The sequence below is a fragment of the Cyrtonyx montezumae genome, unplaced genomic scaffold (genome assembly GCF_038088225.1).
Source record: "Cyrtonyx montezumae isolate F1298 unplaced genomic scaffold, pur_monq_1.0 scaffold_1, whole genome shotgun sequence".
Lineage (NCBI taxonomy): Eukaryota > Metazoa > Chordata > Aves > Galliformes > Odontophoridae > Cyrtonyx > Cyrtonyx montezumae.
The window spans coordinates 25,693,731-25,711,216 of record NW_027071825.1 but is presented as its reverse complement, the minus strand read 5'-3'; the positions used below and the strand labels follow the sequence as shown (position 1 = coordinate 25,711,216).

The 17,486-nt window shown below is 54.9% G+C and overlaps 1 protein-coding gene across 1 annotated transcript; it reads right to left on the bottom strand.

The window, feature by feature from the left end:
- Nucleotides 1-433: 433 nt before the first annotated feature.
- Nucleotides 434-13,505, bottom strand: LAMC2 (laminin subunit gamma 2). The gene is made up of 24 exons (XM_065745431.1): nt 13,395-13,505; nt 10,858-11,046; nt 10,046-10,175; nt 9,767-9,862; nt 9,545-9,681; nt 9,332-9,454; nt 8,865-9,054; nt 8,470-8,582; nt 7,942-8,160; nt 7,021-7,200; nt 6,667-6,900; nt 6,274-6,410; nt 5,977-6,130; nt 5,506-5,711; nt 5,227-5,306; nt 4,669-4,806; nt 4,350-4,494; nt 4,017-4,166; nt 3,554-3,668; nt 2,956-3,155; nt 2,457-2,615; nt 2,269-2,368; nt 969-2,085; nt 434-675 (listed from the first exon to the last, which is right to left on the bottom strand). Exons 1-23 carry the CDS (start codon nt 13,465-13,467, stop codon nt 1,835-1,837), a joined length of 3,519 nt encoding a protein of 1,172 aa, XP_065601503.1. The 5' UTR covers nt 13,468-13,505; the 3' UTR covers nt 434-675; nt 969-1,834.
- Between the last annotated feature and the right edge of the window lie 3,981 nt (nt 13,506-17,486).

The window sequence follows — 17,486 nt, the reverse complement described above, 5'->3', positions numbered from 1 at the left end:
AACACCTGACCTACAGAAGCTGATAGCTAGACTCCTCTCAATCCATTGCCTCTGCTGTCCCACACGTTCAGATCTTCAGCTTGTTTTTTCCTCTCCAGCCCAGCACAGGAGTCACTCCTGGAAACATCTGCAGACATCACCCCTGGTTCTTAGCTCCAAGCTGGAGGAGATGCAGCAGTGTTAGAAACCAGCCTCCAAAACACACACACACACACACACAGGGACTGGAAGCTCTGGGACAGGTGAAGAAGCTGAAGAGGAAGGAAGGATGGTGGCTTTTGAGAGGGGGAAGGACTGCTGGGGTGGGAGGCGGCTCCTGGGCGCAGGTCTTTGAACCTCTGATTTTAAACAGTGGGATTTGCTGAAAGAGAAACAAACTCCAAATGTCTTTTGGAAAATCAAATTGGGGGAGGGGGGTGGGGTGCGGGTGGGGGGAAGGGTTGAAGCTGCCATGCCACCAATTTCACTTTTGTGAAAGGTTTTGGAGCCTGAATTTTTTTTTTTTTTCTGCTGTTGCTATACAAAGAAAACGGTCATTGACAAAAGGAAAAAAAACTTTATCAGCAAAATGTTTAAAAATGTTTAAATTATGTAATAAACAAAACAAAAGGAAAAAAAAAAGCTGTAACTGGTGTCATCTTTCCCTGCTGCTGTGCCATTTCAAACCCAAACCAGCTCCAGATGGAGTCAGCCTGAGGAGTGCAAGCCGCTGGGAGAGCTCATGGCCAAGCTTGCCCAGAACACGGCGCTGGAGATGAACCCAAAGTGCTCAGTGTTTATTGGCCTCCTCCCTTCCAAAAACCCAACTCACAGAGGAATAATGTCAGATCCAGAATAGCTGTCCTATGCTGTATGAGGAGAGAAGGAAAACACGCCTAAAGGTAAGAGCATATCTCACTTAAATACAAATATCACAGACAATTACTCAGAAAATCCTCCACCAAGCAAAAGCACGGGCACTGCTTTACCAGAGGAACAGAGCTAACAAGATCTGGTAAGACCTCAACGTCCCCCTCTGCCCAGGACTCCTTGCTGGTCAGGGCACCTCAGCAGGGCTGCTTTTCAGCATCAGGGAGCTCTGGGCTCTTTCCCCTGAAGAAGCATCCAAGGAAAGCTGGAAATGGTGTCAGAATGGACGTGGGTCCACAGGAAAGCAGTAGGTGAGTGTAGGAAGCACCACAGACTTCAGTTCTTCCATGCTCCGCTCAGGAAAGATGTACAGTAGAAAAACCTCGTGCACAATGACTCACGAAGCATCCAGCACCATGCATGTGGGATGGGAGGGAACGGGCAGCACCAAACCAGAAGTGGAGAAACACTTGAGACGTGTTCAGTATTCTTTATCAGAATCAGGATGCTGGCAATGCAGCGAGGGTGGGAATGGGCTCTCAGATGTCAATGCTTGGCTGCAGTCCCCCAGACAAAGCTCCTGTTCCTGGGATGAGGGCCACGGGATGATGAGTGCTTGCACAGAGCAAATGTGACCTTGTTATTCCTAAGCTCTAGGACACCCAGAGTGCTGCCTGGGACCAAAGTGACCAGTCTTGGAAAGAAAGGATGAGCTTGCTGCTGAATCCCTAAGCCATGTCCAAAATGGCACCAAGCAGCCCCCAGCCTGCAAGTGGGCATCTCCTTCCTCCCGAAATTGAGGGACGGATCATTTTGAAAATCAAACTCTCCAGGTCCAGTGTGATGTGAACTTCAGGCACTACGTTGAGCTTGAGGGTAAAGTGAAGTTCAGCAGAACCAAGCTCAGCTGCTCCTGCCAGGTTTTGTGGGAGCAGTGGGGCCCAGCTCTCGCGCTGTGAGCTGATGTGGGCCTTCCAGAGCTGCCTCAGGGTAACTCGATGGCCTTTGTGTTGTAGCAGCCAGGAGGAAGGCTCCTCTGGATATCCTCCAGGTTTTTAATGTCTGCCAGGATCTCATCGATGCTGCTGTCCAGTTTCTGTACCCGGACCTTCTGCAGCGTGGCTCTGTGCTCCAGCTCTGACATCTGTTCCTTCAGCTGGTTGGTTTTGGTTTTGGCTTTGCTGAAATTCAGCTCGAGCTGCTTCAGGCCTTCCTCATCCACAGCACCAGGCTGGTCTGTGGCACAGGGGGAAAACAAGGAAGAGAGGATCACACACGAAAGGCTGAGAACTAGACCTTTCTAGCTACTTCAGCTCCTTTCACAAGTGTCATCTTCCCAGGAAATACTCAGTACCCCCACCCAGAGCCCAGCAGTACCCAGATTTCAGATGCACACCACAGCAACGTGATAAAACCTACTCATCAGACGCAGCAGCTCCTCCAGGGCACTCAATGTCTCCTGCACCAGTGCCCCAGCCTGTCCGGCTTTGGCATGGACACCCTGAGCTTCCTTGGTGGTCTGGGGAAAGAAAGATGGAAGCTGTAAGGCAAACTCGTGCCCAAAAGTTGACAGAGAAGTGCGTGCACTGTGGGATCCAGGGACACACCTCCTGTATCATGGCAGCATCAGCCTCAGCCTCTGAAAGCTTGCTCTGGAATTCTCCGTCCACTTCTTTGGCCTCATGCTGCAGGGCTGCCACTGCCTTCTCCAGAGCAAGGACCCCATCAGCCGTCCTGTTGGCCTCCAGCCTCAGCTGTATGATCTCCTAGGGGAAGCAAAGGCACGTTGCTCAGGGGCAGGGCACAGTCACCCTGGGCGCCCTGGGACATGGAGCTGCTGGGACCTGGCTCCTTCCACAGACCTGGCACCACCACGAGGCGGATACAGCGGGATGCCACAGAGATCCCCATTGGATAAACTTGTCTGCAGAGATCCCCACGCACCCACTCTTTTATGATCACCTGAAGTGTCACACTCCTCCGTAGAGAAGTCAACACGTGAGCTCCACCGCAAAGATGGCTGGAGTCACAGTCACCTGCTCCTCCATGGCTGGTCCTTCCAAACCTCCCCTTTCTTCCAGCAACACCAACAGGACCTGTCCTCACCTTCTGGATCCCAAAGGTGATCTCCTTCGCTTCCCCTGCAGTGCTGCTGGCTGCCTTGGATTCAGTAGCAGCATTGCCCAGGATGGCTTCAGCTCTGTCAGTCTTCTCCTTGGCACTTGCCACCATGCTGCTGATAACTTGGAGCCTCCTCATAGCATCCTCAGCTTCCCTTCTCTTGTCATCTGCCTGCAGGTTAAACCCTGACAGAAACACATAAGAAAATGAAGCAGAGCTTTACCTTGTGGAAACTCCTGTGGCACAGAGAAGGAAGGGCTCTCCTCCTTGGGCTTGGTTTAGACAACTTCCAGGAAGCCTGGCCATAATGGGGACAGCACAGGAAGGAAAGAAAGAGAGTGGTTGCCAGAGAGGATTCACTATAGATATTTTCTCCCTCTTGTAGGAGCTGCTGGACTGGCTGGGGCACTGAGATGGATCTTCAGGACGCATTTCCCCACAGCAGATCCAACCCAAAGCAGTGTGTGATGCTCCCACTTTGCTTTGGGGTGCACTTCTGGCAGAGGCCATCGCAGCCTGCCCAGCATGCTCCACTCTGACGTGAAACGTGGGTGCAAGGGAGAGGTCAGAAGGGAAAAATTACCACGCAGGCTCTTCAGGATCTGTTCCACTTCATAAAAGGTGGCATTGCCAGCACTCACAGCCTGCAGGGCTGTGTTCCTGGCAAGGTTGGCTCGGGACAGCAGCTGGGTCAGCATCTGCAACAGACCAAGAGGACAGTGAGGGGAAGGACATGGCAGAGGGGTAACCCAAAAAGGTCAGCCATGCTGAGAGGGAAGACCCACAAGCCTATTTCCACATGCCTGCTGTTGCCCCTGAACCTAGGGAACCACAGCCTGATCCATCAGCAGTGGCTCCTATGAGTGCTCCTCAACACTGGTGCTGTGAGCCATCCTAGCTCCCATCTGTCCTGGGGCACCTCATTAGCTTGCCTCACGTGGAGGAGGTGTGCTAGTGGGATCCTGCAGCAGCAGCTCTGTGCACGTGGGGTATCAGCCCATGCCTTACCGCTCTCTGTGCACGTGGGGTATCAGCCCATGCCTTACCGCTCTCTCGCCTTCTCCTCTCTGCAAGAGCTTCTTGATTTCCTCTTCCCAGCGGCCCATGCGGCTCTGCAGCAGCCTGTACTGTGCCATGTTCCTGTCCACCGTGCTCAGAAGAGCAGCTGCATCCTGCTTCAGCTGGGTTGCCTCCCCCTGGAACACAGAGAGGGGTCACTGCCTCAGGGCCCAGCATCATCCTACTGCTCACAGGCAAGTGAGGAACGGGATAACCAGCTGGAGCAGGGCCCTGGAAAGGGCTGAGCAGCAGGAAAGGCAGCAGGGAGTGCACAGGGACTGAAAGGGGATGTTCTGGTCCAACAGGGACAAAGCCCTCACCTCAAAGGACCCAAAACTGGTCTTGGTCAGGCGAGACAGAGAGCTGAGGAGTGTCAGGCTGCTCTGATAAGCCTTGTCAGCCTCAGAGGCTATCCTGTTGGCATCGGCCTCCAGACCTCCAGCCAGCGACTGCAGCTCCTCATACCTGTGTAGATCAGAAGAGTGAACCCCAGGGGCAAACCCAAGCCCTAGCATCCTGCATCCAAACATCCATTTCTGAAACATAACCAGGCAGGCAGGGAACAGGGCATGGAGATGGGCCTCCACCCCACGCCCTGCTCCCTGCACTGTGGCACTACTCCAAGCATTCAGCACTTACTTCCTAAGCAGCCCTTGCAGGGAGCCTGGCACCGCTGCCTCCCCGCTCACGGCCGCCTGCAGCAGCTGCAGTGCCTGCTGTGAATTGTCCTGTGCCGCCTTCGCTGCCTGCTCGATGACATTGGCTGCCTGCATGTGGCTGAAAGGCACAGGGGGGTCTTGTTGTAAGGGTTGCACACTCAAGTTCCCTCTTTCAACTCCTTCGTGGCTTTATCCAGCAGCGCCGGATCAGGCTCTCGCAGGCAGTGTGATATGTGTGAGAGTGGGGACCCACGCCTTGGGGTCATCTGCCTTGCTTGCCCCTCCCTCACCTCACCAGGGCAGGGGAGCACAGAGGAAGACATTGATGCTGCCTGTGCCCACAGGCCAAACTGCAGCCAGGAAACTGTTCCCAAAACACCCCACCCAGCACCACTCCCAAAGCAAGCAGAGCACAGCTAAGGCAACCCTGCAGACACTTCTTCCCCTGCTCTGGGACTTGTGCAGAGCTGCAGCATCAGGTAAGGCCACTGAACAGGGCAATCCTGGGCCCCCAGCCCTCACCCAAGGGGTGGCTCACCTGTTGGCTAGACTCAAAGCCTCCTGGGCCAGGAGCAAGAACTTGTTTGAGCCTCCAGGAAAGTGTGAAACTGAAATAGCCTGGGGGGAGAGAGAGGTGTGAATGCTCTTCCCTGCCCCTTGCTTCAGATCCCGCAAGGAAACGAGTAACTGTGGCATGCTAAGCCTCCAGAGCTCAAAAAATAAACTCAACCACTCCAGTACATGAGGTTCTTGCTCTCTCCTCCTGGACTCTTTCAGCCCAGGGCTTGGAGCGTGGCACACACACTCATCCTCTTACCGCTTGACTCAGAGAGGCTGCACTGCGGCCCAGCTCCAGCCTGGCTGTCTCCAGCAGCTGCTGGGCATCCTGCACCTGCCTCTCGTACTGCCTGCCCAGGGACATCAGCCTCTCCCCTGTCGCCTTGGCATCATCCAAGCGGCTCTGGCAGGTGGACCCTTGTCCCTTCAGCCGGGTAATGCGGCTTTCTAGGGATCTGTCGGAGGCTGATGAGAAGGAAAGAGAGATGCGGTGGTGGAAAGACACTCAGAAAGGCAGAGGCAGTAAAACCACACTGTGTGATGACAGATTTCCCTTTCCTTCTGACTTTTGTCGGCCCCGTGCCTTGGACATGCTTGGAGAAATACAGAAAACTACTCCAGACTGTCATCTCCTGCATGCTGCCTCTGCACTAAGGACTACTGTCCTCTCTACCCAGATCCCCACCAGCTGCTCCCCCAGCCCTGCCTGCTGGCAGCCATTACGTGGTACCTTGCAGGCTGAGGGCTTCTCTGAGGATGGCCTGCAGCGTCTCCTCAGCCAGCTGCATCTTCCCTTCCAGCTCCTGTCCCACGGCCCCACCTCCAGCTTGCACCTCTGAGGAAAGCAGCTCCAGCTCCCGCAGCTGCTGCAGGTACAGGTCCACCTGCAACCACAGAGGATGGGCATCAGATGTAGGTGACTGCCTCAAAGAATCTCAAAAGCTAGAGCATCAGTATAACTGCCCAAAGAGCAGGGATCCACGGCCCACCCCGAGAGGGATGGACAGACAGATAGGTGGGCACTCACCTGCGCTTTCACTTGGCTGTAGCAGGCCGGGCACTCACTCTGCTCACAGTTGGGGCCACCAAAACCAGGCTTGCAGATGCAGCTCCCATCATTCTGGCACGTCAGGGGCTCAGCCCCCACCGAGTTGCAGCTGCAGGCTGCACAGTGAGAGGTCAGTGGCCAAGGACCCTCTCCCCTTTGGTCTGGGCACATCTTTCCACCCACTACCTCTCCTGATTCTCCCTAACCTCTCTTTCCTGCATCTCACTGGTGCACCACGCTGGAGAGAGAGACCTGGCAAGCACCACTTGGGAGGGCGTGCTGAGCCAACACCAGCTCAGCACCTCCACCAGGTCCTGGAGCACAGAGCAAACCCACAGCACAGCCCCCACACCCCCATCCCTGCCCTCGTACCCCGGCACTTGTCGGCAGGGTTGGGGGCCAGGGGGTTCCCGAAGAAGCCGTCCTTGCAGCGCTCGCAGTGGAAGCCGGCCGTGTTGTAGATGCACTTGAGGCACTCTCCCGTGCGGCGATGGCAGTTCCCCACGGCGTTGGGCTCCACGTTGCCGTTGCACTGGCACGGCTGGCACGGCTGGGAGGCTGCAGGATCTCCGAAATAGCCGTCGGCACAGAACTCACAGCTGGGCCCTGCACAAGGGAGAGGCTCTGGGATCAACAGCGGCGGCAGTGGCAAGCAGCCACATGTCCACATAAGGCATGTTAGGAGTCCAGCGGATGGGTTCACGGCAGAAACAACCCGAGCCTTACCTGCAGCTCCAGGAGGGCACTGGTCACAGACAACATCTTCCCGGCCTGGCAGCACAGAGCAGCTCTGGCCGTGGCCACAGGGACATGTCCTGCAGATGTGGGGGGGTCGGGGGTCCCGGTAGGAGCCCAGTGGACAGCTGATGATGTTCCCCACGTTTTCATCTCCTGAGTAGCATTCGCCTGAGGAAGGAGGGACAGGGCTTGGGAGAACCAGCTGTCCGTCGGCACAGCTGTTCCCTACGTTGGCACTGAGGATGAGCAACTCAGCCTCAGCTGTTCCCTTTGAACTGAAACACAGGAGGGGACATACGGCACGTGAAGCAAAGGGGCTGAGGAGGCTTCACTGAGGCTCCACCAGACCTCATCACTGCTCAAGGTGAAAAGTGCACTACTTTGACCTCACACTGCAACACTGTGAGCTGTTCTGGCAAAATGAGCTGCAAAACGTTTCCACACCACTCGCTGTTCACACCACCCTCCAGAACAAAAAGTAAGAAAAGGTTTCAATGCCACTCGGGCAGTAGATGTTCTTCTCTCCACGATCAGCAGAAACAAATCCAGGTTTTATTCCAATGCATCTTTATGTATAGGAATGGGTTGCCCAGGGAGGTGGTGGGGTCACCATCCTTGGATGTGTTCAGAACCATGGAGATGATGTGCTGAGTGATGTGGTCAGTGGGAGGGGGGGGTGTGTGGGGTTGGACTCGGTGATCCTAGTGGCCCTTCTAACCTTAATGATTCTGCGATTCTATGATTGATTGTATTTTCGGTGGCAGCTCTTCCCAGACTTGGGCGAGTTTTATCCACATTGTTTCCTGAACTCCATCACCAGCCACTCACAGGTGGGGGATCTCATTTTTCAGCAGCCACCCCACAACCTCACACGCCCAACAAGCTCGGAGAGCTCACGATTTTTCTTACCAGTATCCGGGTCACAGATTCCTCCTCCCTGGCAGTTGCAAGGCACGCAGATGCTGAACGGCCCCACGTGGGGTGCATCCCTCCTGTATCCAGCAGCACACTGCTCGCAGAACTGCCCCTGGTAGCCCTCGGAGCACTGGCACCGCTCCACCCAAGGTGCCAGGACGCCGGCTGCAGGCTGCGCCGACACCAGGGTGATGTTGTCGATGTAGCCAGTGCCTGGTGGGGGACGTGGCACATCACCACCAAGGGCCCAGCTGGGGCTGCAGGTCCCCATATCTACATGCTGGAGTCTGCAAGCTCAACTATGACACATGTGGGCAGATGGACCGGGGGCCAAGCTTGTGCTACCCCCCCCCCCCCAGCCCTTTGCTGTTGGTATCTAGCTTAGAGAATTTGTGATTTAGCTCTGCCCACATTACAGCACTCTTTAAAATACCTTTTATCACAGCTGTGTCTGGCTAGGTGTCTCCAGCGAGGAGAAGAGCTGGGCCCTGTGCTGTCCCCGTTGCAGTCCCCCTCACTTACTGTACTCCCCGAAGGTGGCTCGGATCCAGAGGGCTGTCAGGTTTCCCAGCAGCCTGCGGTACTCAAAGTAATTCAGCCTGGGGCTCCACTTGCTGCTCGGGTGCTCATCCAACCTGCACATGGGGCCAGGTGGAAGCGGTGTTCAGGATCATGGGATGTCTCAGCTGCTCTCTCCCATCTCCCTCCTGAGTCCAAAGTGCTCCCACACAACTTGCTCCAAGCACAGCACCCATCCCAGCCCCAAAGCAGATCTTCTACAAGCTCTCTTGCCCTCTCCTTGTCCATGGGGAGAGAAGCACGTGAGCTGAATGCAGTCCAAACCTCAGCGTGGCCACCTCTGAGAGACCATCACTAAATCCAAGCCTTACTTGCCGCAACCCCAAGCACCCCATCACCTGAAGGTGTAGGTCTGGCTGACACCACAGGGTAGGACCTTCCCAGAGGGCAAGAAGGGGGCAGTGACCCGGAGGCCACCTCCTTCCAGGATCACATCATGCGGGGAAGGCAGCCGACCCCCTCGGTCCAGGCGGTAATCGAAGGAGAGCGTCTGGCCATAGCTCAGCTGCTGGTTCCCAAGGAATTTGGCTGCATGGGGAGGGAAGCAGGGGAGGAGAGCAGAGGGAAGAGATGAAAGCCTTTAAGATTTTCTTTCCTCCTCATGTCAAGCTCCATGGTGTCAGACCAAGTATCGCTGTGCTGGCTGCCACCACCACCACCTTCCAGGCTGGGGAAGTATTGGGGTGCCACCTCCCTTCCCCAGTATGGACCCTTCATTCTGCCCACATCACGCCTTCAGTCATCCCATTCTCCCCAGATCAGCTCAGGCATGGGCCCAGCTCCATGCCCCACTCCCCATGCCTACCAGGTGCCACAAAGTACAGTGCTTCCCATCTCCTTGCTGCTATGAACACATCCTGGTGGCGTGGAGACCACTGGAGCTCAGCAGGGGACCTGTCCTCATGGACACCCGTCCAGCCTTCAGGCCCTGGGGAGAGAGCAAGGAGATGGCAATCCTAGTCAAATCCCTCCTGGTATATCAGCCCTGGAGCTTTGGGTACGCCCTGCTCAGCCTCACCTTGCTGGAAGCTGGAGGTGATCCTGTGGATGCTGTAATTCTCAGCGCTGACACATAAGGATGAATGCCCGTAGCAGAAGCACGGAGAGCATCCAGCTGGGTTCCTGGCATCCAAGTTATAGAAGTTTTGTTTGCACCTGGAAAAGAAAGACAGCGTCATTTGTGTGTGTTTTCTCCTCGCATGCTCAGCCTGCCGTAGGGCACAAACCTCCAGACACCCACCTGTCGCACCGCTCACCGGTGACACCAACCTTGCAGATGCAACGGCCTGAGATGCACTCCTCCATGCCAGCTGGGTCACAGGCACACTGCAGGCTCCTGGGGGGGACAGTGGGGACACTACAGGGACCTCCAGCTCAACCAGGGGCTCGCTGTCCCAGCACAATTGTCATATGGGACAGCAGAGAATCTCCCAGCGGGATAACAGCGGCACAGAGTGAGGAAGAAGAGGATGCAGCAGAGATGCCCCAGCAGAGGACAGCCCCAGCCACCAGCACTTACTGCCCATATCCCTGGCACCCGGCCTCGGAGAGGGAGTGGAAGCCCGGCTGGCAGCGGTCACACTTGTCGCCCATCACGCCAGGCCTGCAGCTGCAGCGGCCGTCGCTGTCACACTGCATGCTCAGGGATCCTGTGGGTGGTGGGACAGGGAGGTCAGGGAGGTGCCTCCCTGCTGGGGTGTCCTCTGGGGAACGGCTGGAGGATTCTTTCTGCCTATCCCCAGGGTGAGGGCACTTTGCGGCACCTCCTGTCCCCAGGTGAGCTCTGAAATCACTCTTCCATTTTTACGGTGCAATTAAAGGACCTCACAAAATCCCTCCAAACATGGCAACGCACAGAATCCTTGGGACTGACTCACGAGGTCAGGGAAAGCCTCAGCTCCCTATGCTTGGGCCTGGCCAGCACCCTCTGTGATAAGGATATGAGCAGTTTGCTGCGGGGCCACTCGTCCTGGTCACCTGCCAAATTCAGGACAGAGAGGAGCAGGTTCCCTCCTGGACATGGAGAGATCTTGCCACAGCATAGCTTGTTTGAGGAATTTTGGGGTTGTTCCTCCTGTTTTCCTTCTCCCACCATCCACACAGTCTGCCAGGTCTGCAGAACTCAGCCTTGAACAAGCGTGAGCTCATCAAACATCAACAGAGGAACCTCCTGAGCATCATCCCAGTGGGTATCACACCATGCTGAGAAGAGCAAGGGGCTGGAGCCAGAGAGGCACCACGATTTGCTGACGGACCTCACCCTTCATCTCTGGTTGGAAAACAGAGACAAAACCCAACCATAAAACACTGCTCCCTGTGGTGGCTCCGTACCCTGGGGGTGGCAGCGGCAGGGCAGGCAGCAGTCCCCATCCCTCTGGCGGTAGTATCCCTCCTTGCAGTGCTCACAGTGGGCACCTGCTGTGTTGCCCAGGCAGCCGAGGCAGCGGTATCCGTTGCCCGTCTCCATCAGGAGCTGCCAGTCGAAGACACACTGCCTGGACATCCCGTTGCAGTCACAAGCTGAAAGAAAGCAAAGGAAAGAAAAGAGCAGTGTCCGATGAGGGCTAGAGGGTTGGGTGTTGAATGTGAAGCCCAACCGGGCTTTTAAAATCTCATACAATTGGTCTCAGCACGATGATCCAATCTGTCCAGATCCCTCTCTGCAGGGCCTTGCTACCCCCAGGCAGATCAACCTGTCCTCCCAGCTTGGTGCCATCTGCAAACTTACTGAGTGTGCACTCAGTGCCCTCATCCAGGTCATCAATAAAGGTATTGAACAGGACAGGCCCCAGCACCGAACCCAGGAGGTGGTGGAAAACTCCATCACCAACTGCAGGCACCACGTGGGCTAGGTGGTACTGCCACCGTTTGAGCAGAGCTGGTTAAAGCCAGGACAGGCTGAAACCTCTGGAAAACATTGGCAGATCTCATCCTCGTGGCCTTGCTCAGGTCTTCTCATGAAGTCAGCTCTCATCTGCTTGCCAAGACCTCAGTTAGTTACCAGCACCACAGGATTTAACGTGTGAGCCATATCTCAGATGAATCTTCCAGCTCCTTAGAATCACAAAGGAGAACAGATCACAGAATCATAGATTATCCTGAGTTGGAAGAGACCCTAAAGGATCACCAAGTCCAACGCCTGGCTCCACACAGGTCTACCTATAGTCATGGGTGAGGCCCAAGTGCAAGCATCCTCCCCTGCCATGCTCCCGTGGCACAGCTCAGCCCTGGGGAACGGTCCCAAAGCCCTGCCCTGCTCCTCTGGGGCTGCTGGGGCTGCACGGTGCCTCCTGGCTGCCTGCTGCAGTGCTGCCAGCCGCCCCGCACGCCCATTAGTGCACACATACCAGACAGGCACACTCAGTGAGCAGCTGCTGACGAGAAGGAAGATGACCTCATGTGCCAGCAAACAGGGATAGAGGTTTCCGAGCCCTGGCACGCTCAGCCCCAAAGTGGGACCAAGGGTGAGAAGAGCTCCCGTGGACATGACCAGCATCCAAAGGGCATAGAAACGATCCACCACAGGAACGCAAAAACAAGGTGCTCACACTCCCTGCCTGAACGCCTGGTGTCAGTCCCCTCCCCGCCCCTTTGTGCAGAGACACCGATCCCCACCCACACCTCACCCTACGTGATCCCAGGGCCCTGCCAAGCTGCACGGCACTGTTCTCAGGCCTGGCTCCAAGCATGGAGCAAGTTCGGAGCCAACTCCCAGCTTGGCACAGGCTCCAGGTTCACTAACATGAAGCCATTGGAGACGCCGCTGCAGATCAGTGCCGTGGCCTCACGGGACAGCAGTTCTGCTGCTGGTGCCTCGAGGCCCCACCACCATCCCCTGACTCTCAGAGCTGTAGGAAAGGAGCTGCTGCGAAGGGGAAAGGGCCACACTGGGATGTGAAAGGCCTGGGGCACACACCCAGCAGGACATCACTCCCTGAGCTTCCACCCACTGGGATTGAGCACAAAGATCAAGAGTTCTGCCATGCTGGTGCAAATTCCAGCATCAGAATGGCTTGTAGAACCAGTAAACCCTCTTGGCCATCTTCCATCAGCCTCTCTACACAGATCCCCTACAAGGATCACCCCTACAAGGACACAACGCAACCCCTCTGCTTTGCAGCCCCATCCTTCCCAGCACGGCTCACATGTCCTGCAACCAGGGCAGCTAGCAGAGGTGGGAAATAAAAACCTGCACCAGGGTTTCAAAATGCAATTATGGCTGCTGTAGTAATTACTCAATTAGCAGGAAAACCTAATCAGTCTGTCCTTTAAAAACCCGCTCATTCAGCACTTACTTTCCCTTATCATTTTCCACTGCACTTAAACGAAAGTTGATACCAAAGGACCTGCTCTGAACCCAGCAAGCACATTTCCAAGCAGCAGCAGCATAGCAGACACAATAAACAACCTTGAAGTTGCTCGGCATTTATGAAATACGAGTGATTTGGGTCTTTTTGGACATGTGTGCCCCACAACTCACACAGACACAAGCTCTGCGCGTGCTGCTGCCCTGAGCCAGGTCCTGGACACCCCCTGCTCCTCCCAGGCTCAGGAACACCGTGCTTATCGGGCAGCAGACAGACAGGCAGCCCTTCCCCAGGCAGTCCTGCTCTCACCCACGTCCCAGACAGGCTTTCCCCAGAAAGCAATAAAGGGATTACACCTAAACAAGTTATTTAAAGGAGACGCAGGTAAAATAAAACAACGTCTGAGTGAGAATCCAGCTCCAGAAGGAACCTCAAGAAAAGCACCTACAGGCCCAGATTTATCCCCAGCAATGGTGCGGGACCCGGCAGAAGAGCTGGACCCAAATGGCTCCCCATGGCCAGGGCCCTAAAGCTGAGCCCCCGACCTTCCCCAGCCCTCACCTTCTCCTCCGCTGGTGCTCAGGGCTGCGGGCAGGAGGGATGCAAGCAGGGCGAGGAAGCAGCATACGGCCATCGCTGCAGCCCCACGGCGGGTGCTGGGCACACGGAGCCCCAGCTCCTGGCTGCTGCTCTTAGGCTTTGCTTTTCCTTTTTTATCGGCTGCTCCACCTGAGTCACTCCCAACAGGAAGAGCTCGTGTGCCTGGCTCTGACTCACCCTGAGCAAGGAGTGCCCAGCCTGGGGGAGCAGGCAGGCACACACGCGCCCGTTGCCTTTGGGCTTCGAGATGCAGCACCCCAAGGGCACACTGATGGCATCATCCCAGGGGGATAAAATGATTCCCACTGAGGCTGCTCCTACAGCTGCCCACTGCCCAGCTCCATCACATCTGTCCAGCTCCGTCCTAGCCATGCTGCTTCTTCCCCAGACAGCTCAGCACACAGGGCTGGGGCTGCCTGGGCATGCACGGAGCAGAGCAGGACGGGATGAGATCATAGGGAGTTTGGGGAGGGGAGACAGGCACTGTCTGTGCAGCCTTCCAGGTTATCCGAGCAGCCCTGCAGGACTGGGGCTCAAGGCAAATGAGGAGAGGAGATGAATGGGACCCAAAGCCAGAGGGTGCTGAGGGTGCAACAAGCCCCTGAGGTCAGCTTGGATATGTGCTAAGAGATCAGATCTACCAGGTTCAGGAAATCCCCAGCTCTAGAGATGGGGTGGAGGCTGGGAATTATCAAGGTCTGTTACATGCATGAGTCTGCTCTTACCACTGAGATTGTACGTGAGGTTGTATGGACCCTCAGCCTGAATAAGTACAGTAGGTTATATGCCAGAAAAGGATGAGGAGTAGATGGTCCAGAGCCCCACAGCATTTTATTCTCAAGGAGAGCCACTGTGTCACATGAAACACGAGGGACAGTCCCACCTTGCACCTCTCCTGCACCGTGGGAGGACACGACCCTGTTTGCAGGGGAAGAGAGGGCAGGAGGACATAGGTAGTAGAGACCCATATTGCAGCCTGTGGGAAGTTTGGTAAGAACAGCACCCCTGTTCTTATCTTAACCCTTGAGCCCCTTTTCATCATATTTTCTCCCTCGTTTCCTGTGAGGAGGAGAGCAAGAGAGCAGTGTGGTGTAGCTGAGTTAGCCATCGTTATGAAACCACCCCACCAGGTCCTCCTGCCCAGCCCACAGCCAAACATCAGGACACATGGGGTGATGGCAATGCCCTCGGGCTGCATCTCAGAACCTCTCCTACTTATTGTCTTGGTCTGACTGCACTGCATCACAGACACCAGCACCTCTACATGAAGAAACCTAACAAGCTCAGCCCAAGCCCAGCACCCTAGTTAGCTTTCCACAGTAGGGACTGAAACTCAGCCCAAACTGTGCTGATACACTTCTCACTCTGAGCTCTCAGATCTGGGGCACATAGCATTTAAGCTCCATTCTCTACAGTGCCCCACGGCCTCCACATGCTCACGTACCCAGCGATGACTCAGGGCTTCCCCAGGTGTCTCCTTGCACCACAATGATCTCATGGGTGCAACCAGCCTGAAGTCACCGAATTTTTGTGACTTCCTTTGCCAAGTGCACTTTCCTCTGCAGACTGATTCAACTCTCTTCTACAAACACGCTGCTCCCTTCTAATCCCACACACTGGGTCTTAATATAGTTCACAGCAAGGAAGTCAGCTTCACAAGTGTGCTGGTGGCATGTTGACTTTTGGCATTGAGATTGTCTTATCTGATCCTTCTATTGTTTGTTAAGGAGCAAAACAAAAACACGGCGTCGCCACCAAGTTGGCAGAGCTCTTTGGGGTTTGTTAATCCCTTTAATGAAATGCACTTAATCTCTTCTCCTCCAAAACTCAAATTCTTAGCCCAGTTCTCCCTTAGAAAGCCACTCTCACCAGCAGGAAACTTCCCCCAAGAGTCACTATTTCCCTTATCCATCCCCTCCACGTTACTCCTCCTGTCTCACCATTATCACCTCGCCTCTGACTTCACCTCTACAAACAAGCACTGACACAGCTCTCTCTCCAGTCATTTCTGCATGTTTGCTTTGGTTACATTCACTTTGCCATCCTCAACCACTGTCCCAAGTTGCCTCTGAAAATGGCACCAACGCACAACGCTATCCAAAATGCATTTCTGAGGACCTGGTTTTTCAAAGCACAGCAGACCCGGAACAAACTGATGCCTGCCACCTTCTCCTGAAGAAATGTTGTCCTTCATCACCCATTGGTACGGCAGAACTGCCTGGAAAAGACCTCCTGTGAACAAGGTTGACTAAAATAATGCTTTTGAGAGTAAAAGCAAGGTGAGCCGCGGTAGGAATACAGAGACAGAGTGTTAATCTGATGTTGTAGCAGAGCAGCATTACCTCATTGGAGAAGCTGAGCTCACCCTTCCCTTTCCTCCTCAAGGTAAGAGTCCTTCTGAAGCTGCCCCACACCCATTCCCTTTAACAGGGCTAAGGAAGCTAAAATTACTGCTGCAGGGATGCCACAGCCAAACCAACCACTCAGAAGACACGCTGAATCCACAAAATATTTTGCATCGTGCTGACTCTCGCTGGTTCTAGACACGTTGAAAGCACTGAAGCCATATTTATACTGGTGTGACCCCAGCAGCAAGCCCCTTCAGGCTGCTCCTTCAGGAGTTATGAAGACGTGGCTTACCTTTAGAGTTTGTTCACTTGTCTTTCTTCCAGATGTCACTTCACCAAGAGTATGTGCTCGCCTACATGTGTCCACCCATCGCCAGTGCCTTCCATTGCATGGAGCTTTCTTCCAGCAGCACTTTATCCTTCTATTTGTGTCTTTCTCAGGATGGAAAGCTCGGTGGTAGAGCCCAGCAGGCTCCTGAGTGCGTGGCCAGCTGGTAAAGCATGGACTGTGGCCTCTGGTTTGCCAGGCAGGCTTTTGCTGAGGGCCTTGCCCTCTCTAGTGGAGGAATTTCCATGGAACAGTGTTATTCTGCAGCAAGTCAGGCACTTGCCCTGGAAACGAGCTGCTTTATAACCTGGTGCCTAAAGCAATACTTGATTATTAGTTAATCTCTTAAGCCCCTCACCCCTCAGCTGCACTGCAGGACAGCAACGAGCACCCCAATGGAGGCCACCAGCAGCACTCATCACCTCCCGCTTGTCCCTGAAGCCAACTAGGCATCAAAATATTGCTGCTAGTGCTTCTGTTAGCTCAGGAAAGCCTAATTTCATATGCTACATGTTCCCCCCCTGGTTACAGGGCTGGCTGAGAGGAAGGGCACCCGTCTGCTCGCCTCGGGGCTACGGCAATGAGCAAGCAGGGCAGGGCCGTGGCAGCACAGCAAGGGAACAGCAGCATGCCAGGCATCGCCTCACCCTGCCCAGATGAGACACAGACAGAGCGACACGTGGCAGGCAGGGAGATAAGGCACTGGAGATAGCACCTCATGTTGGAGACACCAGGCAGGGACAGCTGGAAGCACAGGTTTACCCGGTCCACACAGAAGGGGCACTGCCAACCCGTTGTCCTACCAGAGCCTTGGCCATGAGGGAACTGAGAAGAATCTCCAGTTAAAGGTTTTTAAGTGGTTATATTTCACATCTATACACACACACAGCCCCATCAACACTGAGGTACGAAACCCAGATGTGGTAACACCACACACTAATTGGGAATCCAGCAGTGGAACTACAGTTTCAGAACCAAGCTGCAACCAGACAGCCTGAAAATGGTGGGGGTGGGGGGAGGAACAGCTTAACAATTGAGAAGGGATTAAGCATAATGCAAGTTAACGAGTCTTGTGTGCGTTTTCCTCTGCTGAGAAAAATAGAAGAAACCCAGTCTGCAAGCGTAGATTGGCCGTGATTTCAAAGCTGCGCTGTCTGCTATCACAGTAATCCGTCCCGACATTCAGAACAGGATTTGGGAAGAACATTTCTCTGCTTTCACAAATGGGACTGGTGAGCAGCACAGAGATTTTGGCAGTCCCTCTGAAAGGAATGCCAGGCCCTTTATTTTGGGTCCTTTATCCACTTGGAGGCAATCCTTCCACCCCAGCTGGAAGGGACAGGACTGCTCCCCTACAACGCAAGGACCCACCAGTGC